The sequence below is a fragment of the Aegilops tauschii genome, chromosome 7, assembly GCF_002575655.3.
Source record: "Aegilops tauschii subsp. strangulata cultivar AL8/78 chromosome 7, Aet v6.0, whole genome shotgun sequence".
Classification (NCBI taxonomy): Eukaryota; Viridiplantae; Streptophyta; class Magnoliopsida; order Poales; family Poaceae; genus Aegilops; species Aegilops tauschii.
Window position 1 is genome coordinate 632,043,360 of NC_053041.3, and position 9,841 is coordinate 632,053,200.

The 9,841-nt window shown below is 50.3% G+C and overlaps 1 protein-coding gene across 1 annotated transcript; it reads right to left on the reverse strand.

Moving 5' to 3' along the window:
* Nucleotides 1–729: 729 nt before the first annotated feature.
* LOC109753751 (putrescine hydroxycinnamoyltransferase 1) lies at nt 730–5,215 on the reverse strand. Its single transcript, XM_020312673.4, has 2 exons — nt 4,532–5,215; nt 730–1,797 (listed from the first exon to the last, which is right to left on the reverse strand). Exons 1-2 carry the CDS (start codon nt 4,970–4,972, stop codon nt 928–930), a joined length of 1,311 nt encoding a protein of 436 aa, XP_020168262.1. The 5' UTR covers nt 4,973–5,215; the 3' UTR covers nt 730–927.
* Nucleotides 5,216–9,841: the final 4,626 nt, after the last annotated feature.

A 9,841-nucleotide genomic window follows, 5' to 3' on the forward strand; every position in this document is an offset into this window, starting at 1 on the left:
AAAGTGCATAGCGAATGCTTTTGCCTCAGCAAAGCTGATGAATGAGCTTTACGTCCTCGGCGATGAAAAAGACAGCACTGGGCTATTTAAGCCGCGTAGACTGTTGCTAGCCGAGCGATGTGGTACTAAACCTGCGTTTATTTGTTCGCAGACTGGGCCGTCGTGTTCGTCCGCTGGCCCACGACCTTAGCCAACGCGCTAGTGAGCCGCAACAGCCGGAGGACGGCGCTCAGCGGGCTCGGTATCCAGGCCATCGTTAATTGTACTGGCTAACCTTCGCCCAATTTTTGTTGTTGTCGGAGTATAAATAAAGAAAGGTAAGTTGTATTGACTGGACTGGTGTTATTTAGCAGGCTGGCCCACTGTCATGTACCTCCCCGCAAGGAAGACCAGGAAGCTGTGCGAGGTACCAGGCATGCCACGGCACATCTACGTACTATGGCGGTGGCACGGTGCAGAGTTTCAGTCAATTATGAAACACACCAGTTGCCTAATTAACTCGTCTAGGCTAATGACAGGATCTAAGTAATAATAGCATTACAGAAATTTACCACTACTCTCTTTGCAAAATAATTAGCGTTTAGGTTCGCACTTCAGCCGAGATTGATTATGTTCTTTCGAAATGATTATTTTAACATGTAAGATTGATTACGATAATCAGTCGCCATGGAATAATACCACCCGCGACCTTCTCCGTCATCAAAATGACACTATCTATGACAACAACCATTTTGGTTACATACATCCAGCTATCCACGCAAAAAAAGATAGGTTTGTATACAACCATTTTATGGTTTATTTTCCCTAACAACAGTTGGAAGCCCGACATATGACACATTGGCACGTACAACGTACACATGCATTCTACCAAATCCAAATCTGAACACACATTCACAAACACACACAAAGGAGGGAGAAAGTTGCCTGTCACTCCCCGTAGAAGACGTCCTGGAAGCACTGCAGGTACTCGGGCTCCAGCGCGAACAACACGGCGATGCCGTCGTCCCTGTCGGCGCCGCGCTGCGTCACGTACGCCGTGCCGCTGCCGAACATCTGCGCCGGCGCCACGAACCGCGGCGCGCCCCACCCAAAGTCGGCGTCGTACATGGGCATCCCGAGCCAGCTCACCACCCACAGGTCCGACTCCGGCATGAGCTGCCCGCGCGCCGCCTGGCTTCCCTTCTCCGACTCCACCTCCAGGTAGTCGATCACCGACCGCGTGTACGCGTCGTCGACATGGTCCACCGCCTTCCGGATCGTGTCGGCCACGTACCCCAGCGGCTGCGACAGCACGTCGCCCACCTTGACGGTGACGAGGTCGCGCACGATGGCGTTGCCGAAGAACTGGCGCGGGAGCTGCGGGCGCAGGCGGTGCCGGATGTTGGCCGGCACGCGGAGGCGCGTGTCGGAGCCCGGAGCGAGCCCGCGCGCCACGCACATGCAGCGCCAGAGGTGCGCGGTCACGGCGCCGTAGGTGGACACGCCAGGCGCGCACCGGGACTTGATGTCGGCGAGGAGCTTCTGGGACACGGAGTAGACGCGGGTGACGAAGGGCCGTGGGGCGCCGTTGAGGTACGCCGGCGAGTACACCGGGTGCTCGAATTCCGGGCGCGGCGGCGACCGCGCGCGGAGGAGCGTGCGGTCGTGGAACGGCGGCGACGGGCACGCCTCGGAGAGGGAGAGCCCCCGCGCGAGACCCGTCCATGTCTGGATGAAGTGGAACGCGCCCATGCCGTCCATGGTCACGTGGTGGATGCCCGTGCCCAGCACCACGCCGCCGCACTTGAGGAACGTCACCTGCCATGCACAAACAGTCCGCACGTTAGTATTTGGAGAAAGGGTCTGTCTAGAATTCAGTCGACCGAAACTTAACAAAGTCTTAGTCGAGTGACGTCAACGTAGTTTTTTGCTACAAGCGGTACAACTGATGTTACAAATCTCAGTCGAGTGACGTCAATGTAGTTTTTTTGCCACAAGCGGCACGACTGATGTTACAAACGGCGACGAAAAATGTTGTGACGGTATTGCAAGCAACGACCACAAATGCTACAACCATCGACGAAGGATGTTGCAACCGATGAGATGAAGTGCTACAACCGATGAGGGATGGCATGCTACAACACAGATGCTGCAACCGGTAGAAAAAATGTTGCAAACGATGGCACAAAATTCTACAAGGTCGACTGAGACTTGCTTAAATCTCAGTCGACTGGGCTTTAGCAAGCCCGTCCGAGAAAAGGCTATGTTTGGCAGCTAATATTTTTAATTTTATTTTAAAGTGGTCTGAGTTTACCCTGTTTTTTTAGAAACTACAGTCTTAAATATATATTTTATATGTTTTCTTTGGCCAGAAAACATCAATTCTATTCATCACGTCATGGTAGCACAAAGAACACAGGAATAACAAAAAATACATATAAGTCCGTAGACTACCTAGCGACCATTACAAACACTGGAGCGAACTGAAGGCGTGTCGCCGTCATTGCCCCTCTCTCTCACCAGAGCCAGGCCAAATTTGTTGTAGTACACAGTTGGAAATTGTGGTGCCAAGGCCCACAAAAACAACAGACTAGAACAACAACTGTACAACAACTATCGACAATGAAGAGATCAACAAATATAACACTTCCATCCATAAACCATAGTATCTATAACATCATTATTTAAAAACGATGTCTTGAGTTTTAGACTACTATGACTTTTAAAACTGTGCCGCAAAATCATCTAATTTGCTAAGTTTGCTCTGTGGGCTGTTCTGCAATTTGTATTCGCGTGGGTTTACTTCAACCGTTCAGTTTATTAGTCCCCATTGTATTTTGGGTGAAACTCTGACAGTAAATTTGAGTAGCAAAATCTAAGTGATATGTTACAAAAAAAATGTTGTTGGATTCATATTCGAAAGAAGTTTCCAATGGGATACTATTTTTGCTACATATAACTTAATTTTTATCTAAAAAATATGGTCAAGATTTTGCCCTAAACCCGGTTAGATGAAGTGGTGGCTAGTGGATAGCACCATATATGAGGAGCGGGATCCTCTAACATGCACAAGGAAAGTCACAAGCTACAGTAACTCTGTGTATAAAAGGAAGAAGGGATGTCGGGGGGCTAGCAATGGCCGCGAATCATTGTAGACCAGATACTATTCATGAATTACTGTGGTTTTTGAATCCATGCGTTAGATCATGGTTTAGGAAAACCTGGGGAAGGGATGTCAGGGTACTGTAGCTTCCCCTGACTTCCCTCCCAATGTCAGAGGATCTGAATCCCATATATGAAGTGTGGGCCAGCCAGCCAAGGTTTGAGCCTCACCTCTATGTATTAGATAAGTATTGAGAATCATTGATTATGTCACTAGTTCTTATTAGGATTAACTATTTTCTTATCAATCTCGTAGCGTGTCAAACATCTCTGGGTTTTGATTATGATGTATACCTAAGGGTTTTCATCACATATCCTAGTGGGGGCGGCTGCACCATGTTAGAATCTTCGGCCATGTAGGCCGGATATGAACTCTTTGCAATTATAGTCTAAAAACAAGCAGACAAGTGTTGAGAATTATCTATCGTGACTTGAAAGCGATGCCATTACTTAATTGTCCAGTAATGGAAGCATCAAGGTAGGCCCTTGTGTTGCTTACAAATTTGCCCCCCAAAAAAAATGCTGTCCTCAGAAGAAGTAAGTGGGAGGAAACCGTGTCCGGCCCACAACCACGGATATCAACGGCGCCGCCACGATCACATCCACGCAACTTGATTCCCGATCGAGATGTTTGTTACCCTGGGGATGAGTCATACGTAGGCACCCCACCAATATGATACTACTACTACTATGCTTTCTTCACGCTATTTAGTCAATAAAATAATGCATTTGTTTGTTTTGAGTTTGAGATTAGCTACCTAGCTTGCCACGCATGCCACACATGGTGCTAGTCTCAATTCTTTTTGAATGGCTATGTGCCTATGTACATGTCAAACTTTGCTAGCTCTCTTTTATCTATTCATTCATGAGAAGCGATATGCGTCGTCCCGAGGGTTTACAAGAAAATTAGACAGAGACTGAGCGTGACACAATAATTTTATGGATGGTACGTCGATCTCAATGTTGTTCTTGCCATTCATATTTTACCTATATATGCTTGGTGTTTATCGATACGGATATGAAGCAATCAATTAATGTTCTATCCGGTTTTCTCCGCCCCTCGCCAATCTCTATCTACTATCTTTTTCCAATGATATGACCTTTTTCCGAAGGCAACATAAGAACAAAATTAAGCTGGCTGCCGCGATTGCAAATCCAATATTGGTTATGTTTTTGACATCATTAGGTCGACGGAATTTGCAGCGTCAGGTCAAACTCCGGCCAAACCGATCGATCAATCTATCCAAGAGAGGTATAGGCAGAGGATTCCTACCTAGCTAGGACTAAATACTGGCACGTCCATGGCCAAGAAGCGGGAATAGGACGAGGCCGGGACGGCAGAAGCAAAGTCATATGATGAAATAGTTTGGCGTGAGGGGCAAAGTTGAACCTGGAACATGGCCATATGGCAGGGCGGGTCGCCGGAGGGCGCGAAGGGCACGAACATCCGCCTGATCTCCGGCGAGGGCTCGTAGCCGCTCCCGAAGAGGTCCTCCCCGGCGACGTCCGGCGCCCTGGCGACGACGAAGAGCGCGCCCTCGCCGTTGCAGTCGATCTGCAGCCGCCCGCCCTCGCCCTCTCGCCCGAGGCGCCCGGCCAGCGGGTAGAAGAGCACCAGCGCCTTGGCCAGCGCTGCCTTGAGCCGCTCCGGCGAGAAGAAGTCGGCCGAGTCCGTGTCCGGCGCCGCCGTGGCTGGGGCCGGGTAGTAGTAGACGAGCGGCGTGTGCGTCTTGGGCACGGCCAGGTCGAGGTTGGAGAGCCACAGCGCCCGCCGTGGCGTCTCCTCGCTCGGCGCCACCAGCGTCGACTCCACCACCTCCACCTTCATCATCTCCCTGCTCTGTCTGTCGCTCTCAAACAAACTGTGTGCAGAGTCTCTTTGCGTAATCTCGTCTGTGCGCTCGCTTTTGCTTGTGGAGGAGAGTGGAGCTGCGAGGCGGCCATGCTATATAGATGCGCGCGCTCTCGTGTGCCACCCGGCCCGGGTACGTGCATAACCACGCGGCCGGTCGGTGACATGCATACACGGCATGGGACGCTGATGGAACCTACGTACGGGGCCCTTTTTCTTGTTGTTGTGATGATGAATAATCCACACCACAACATCTTGTAGCGGCAGTGAACAGGTGCACGTCGTCGTTATTTAGCAGTGCACTAACTGTAGACGGGGCGACAAGGCCGGCTGAGCTAGAGGGCCGGAATATATGTCTACGTGCAAATGGCTCGACCAATCGAGGAGCTACACGGACCATTGACATAGCATACCATTCAAATCTCTGTGTGCGTGTGCTGCGTGGCGCAGCTTGGGCCTGCCGTGTACTCCGAGGCGTCCTGGAACCTAACGACGGCTTTTGGCTTATCTTTTTCGGTTTTGCTGGTCTCAGCTGGAACCGGGACTAAAGGGTCGTTACTAATGCCCTAACCCTTTAGTCCCGGTTCTTACACGAACCGGGACTAAAGGCCGTCCACGTGGCCGGTGCGGGGAGCCCAGGCAGGAGGGCCTTTGGTCCCGGTTGGTGCCACCAACCGGAACCAATAGGCAGGGCCTTTTGTCCCGGTTGGTGTCACCAACCGGGACCAATAGGCATCCACGCGTCAGCAGCTGGCAGGAGCTGAGGTTTTTGTTTTTTTTAAAGGGGGTGGTTTAGGGGTTTTGGGGGGTTAATTTAGGTGTTTCATATATTGTGTTAGCTAGCTAATTAATAAAGAGAAGTGTTATCTCCGTGCTTGGTCGATGCTACGTACTATATACGTATGAAGAGGAGTAGACACGCTAGCTAGTAATCAAATGAAGGAAACAGAAGATCGTCATGAACATATGCATACAGAGAGAAGTGATATCGACCACCTTCTCCGAGATATTGGTCGAACAACAAGTTCTCGTATATCTATCCGACGCTACCGGCTACATATATACAATAATTATCTCTTACAATACAATCTCCTAATTAAATTGTAGGAACACAGGGTCCACATAGTATTCTCCATTTTCAGCGATCACGTGGTCAAGGAAGAATGCCGCCAATTCCTCTTGAATTCCTCGCATACGATCTTCTGCTAGGAGTTCATCCCGCTTCCGAAACATCTAATTTGAAGAAGGGGGTCAATACATATATATATATGAATAAATGAAACTCAACACAAATGATGGTAATAAAATAAAATTGTGAATATTATTGCTTACGCACTTCATATTGTTCTTCAGTGTAGCCCCGCTCACAGGTCGTGTAGCGGATGGACTCGCAAACGTAGTATCCACAGTAATTATTCCCGGGTTCCTGCCACAACCACTTTACAAGAAATAGAGGTCAATCAAACTGATAAGCAAGCATGCTAAATGGTATTGATGAAACTAGCGCTTGATAATGATCGATTTAACTTACTTCTCGAGCATTTGAGTCATGTTCGCATAGTCCTGGGGATCTTTTCGTCTCGAGTCTAAGACGGTTACTACTCCCTGCTCAAGCTTAATCTCTAGGAGAATATAGTGGAAGCTGCGCATGCATGCATAAGTCATCAATTACATTACCATAACCTGGACTAATAAGGGAAACCGAATATGCACAAGACAGTAACACTCACTTGAAGTTGTAAGGAAAGAGTATTATATCTTTGTTTTCATTTATTACCAACGATTGTAGCAAGTTGGCCTCGGCTTCTTTGGGATGTTTTTCAACCGTATATGCATCTATGAGATTTGTGTTAATGAACCCAATATCACCGATTTGTTTTTTCTTCAATTCGGCGATCTTCAATCTGCATAATATAGTGAGGATAAGTATAAATACATGCAATGAAAGAGCTGATCTATATAGAGAGACTTAATGACAGAAGTAGTACTACTTACAGACAGTAGCAAGTGATCGTTGTTTTATCGAGGGCCTTTTGGTTGTAAAACTGGAAGAAATCCTCAAATGGAACACTCAGCAGATCAATTCCAACGAGGTCATGCTCCGGTTTAACTCTCAGCGTCAAAGTATCCATCCCATCACTCTCTGCAGGTTTTCATGTACCAATCATGTAGTCTTCGCATCATCGTGCTTAGAGATCTTTCATCTTTGACGAGAGGCTTCCCGTAATGGTATTTGTGTTCGTCCACCTCCATGATTTCATAATGTACATCGTCGGGCAGGTAATCTCCAAGACTGCTATAACCGGGCACCATACTCGGATCATTAGCGACGATGTCTTTTGACACCTTGAGCGGGGGGCACGATTGGTTCGCTTGTTCGCTTGTTCGCCGAGTTGGGCCGTTTTTTTCCCAGATCGTCGTTCTTTCATCCTTTTATCACTGACAGTACTTCCCGACCGCTCCGCTTCGGCATATGTCTTTGCAAGAACGCGCTCATAGTTGCCTCTCGGCGGAGACTTTGGTGGTTTTGTCAGGGCAGCCAGAGTGCGCTTTGCTTTCACCGGATCTACCTTCTCCTCCGGAGGTGGATGTTTCTTTGCTTTCACCCCTTCAAAGAAGTTCTTCACTTCAGCTCGCACGATCTTCGCGTTCTCCTCCTCGGTCCTCTCGTATGGTAACTTCTCTGGAGTCTTCAGAGAAGGACCGAATCTGTATTGCCTCCCGCCTCTGGCAGCTGTACTGCTAGACGCCGGCAGAGCAGACGGAGCGGCTGCGGCTGTCTTCTTTCCTTGCTTACGAGGCGGAGGAGAAGGACTACGACGCGCCGGAGTAGCCGCAGCGGCGGCGGGTCTCTTCCGCCCTTGCTGACGAGGCGGAGAAGGAGGAGGCTGGCTGCTCTGGCGCGCCGGCGCTGGCGGAGAAGGAGACGGAGTGCCGCCACGCGCCGGAGAAGGAGGCTGAGTGCCCTGATCACTCGCCGGAGGAGGAGGCGGAGTGCCCTTACTCGCCGGAGCCGTCCAGTTCGGAAGCTTGATGAGCTCCTTCCGCCATAGGCACGGAGTCTTCAGAGCTAAACCCAGCCGAGTCTCCCCTTCACCGGTAGGGTGGTCAAGCTGGAGGTCCTCAAATTCCTCCGTTATTTCATCCACCATCACCCTAGCATATCCTTCTGGAATCGGCCGGCAGTGGTAGGTTGCACCGGGTTCAGTAGGTAAAACAGAGCCAACAGCCGCCTTGACTTTGAAGTGCTGCCATTCCGCCATAAGGTGGCAATGTTGAGACTCCGTGATAGCATCCACGAGGTAGCTAGCAGGACCCGCATGCTCCAGCTGAAGCAGCTCGGTGGAAGCCACGCTGCTTCTCTGCTGAGATGGCGGTGTAGCTTCGGGGGCAGTTTCGGCATCGCGATTGCCGTCTCGTTCCTCTAGCGCTTGAACCCTTTCGTGCAGCTTCTGAATTTGGATCTGCTCCACTTTTTTCCTCCTCTCCTGGGTTTTGTAACCGCCCCCATCCGGAAAACCAGCCTTCCACGGAACGGTGGTGCTGGCGACGAGATCGGCGCTGCCAGCCCACCAAAACCATCGCACTATGTAATAAGAAGGAATAATAAAAGTAACAAAATTAGACAAGTAACTATCTAAAGTAAGAATGGGATGTGGCGCGGTGGGGTGGGATGTTTAGTCCCACCTCGCTAGCCGAGAGGCTTCGACTGTGGTTTATAAGCGCAGCTGCGCTGACCACTTCGAGCTCCTCTCAAATGTAGGCTTACGGGCCTATTCTGTCACTATTTGCCTGTGGGCCTACTGGGCCTTCTGCGGGCCTGAATCCTGGCCCATGGATGGGTTTATAGTCGTATTCAGGCCGTGGTGGCCCAGTAGGTGGCATAATTTTTGCCTCTGTTTTTTTCTCTTTTGCTTTATTTGTTTTGTTTTGTTTCTACTTACAACAAAAAACTTATTTATTTTATTTCTAATTACTTATGTATTTTACTTTAATTATTTTATTTTTATTTATTTTACTGCTGCTATTTTTACTTAATTTATTAAGGTTTATTTATTGTAGTTACTATAGTTTATTTTATTTTATTTTATTAAGGTTTACGAGCTGTAGGAGGGACGAGGGGTGGCGACGTGCTGTGGGACACGATGCAGGGGCCGAGGAGGGAATTTAGGGTTAAGTTTTTATACGGGAACGGTTAGACGGGCTTTAGCGGGCTTTCACCAGGCTTGTGGGGTTTTACCAGGTCATCGATGAGAGTTTCCAAAAATGTCATTAGAAATCCGTCATGGATTAACAGGTTTCATGTAGTGATATGTCGAGCACAATGAGTGGTGATCCTCCGGCCTCCCACTCGCACGCAGCCGCCGCCACCCTCCCGCTCGCTCGCCGCCGCCGTCGTCACCAGTCCCGGCCATGGCGCCGCCGCTGCTGTCGTGCCCCTGAAGACCTATTCATCTTGCCTGAAGGTGATCGTGTGTCAGATCCTCCACTTAACCTGCGTGGACCGGCTCGTGGGTCACTGACAGTGGGTCCCTTGGGCCCACTGGTCAGGTTTGACCAGTCGCCCCCGCCTCCTTCGTCCTCTGGCCGAACAGAGGCGGGGCTCCGGCGATCAACGCCGGCGAACGGCGGCTCCTCGCGGGGTCCTGAGGGCGGGGATGGATCCGCCAGGCCGGGGCGGTCCTCCCGGTGGTCGAGGAGGTGGCGGGGATGGAGGGAGTCGCCGGCGGCGAGCTCCGCGGCGGACGGCAGCTTCGGGAGGTTTGGGGCTTTGGCCTACGGTGGTTCCCCGACGCAGCTGAGGGTTTGGGCGGCTCTGCACGGTCGAGGGGAGGAGGATGGTGGTGC

Bases quoted from the DNA above. Each gene is read 5' to 3' on its own strand.
- LOC109753751 (XM_020312673.4), bottom strand. From the start codon at position 4,972: ATGATGAAGGTGGAGGTGGTGGAGTCGACGCTGGTGGCGCCGAGCGAG. The intron at 1,798-4,531 runs GTTCAACTTTGC...TGTGCATGGCAG, and splicing joins GCCATATGGCCATGTTCCAG to GTGACGTTCCTCAAGTGCGG.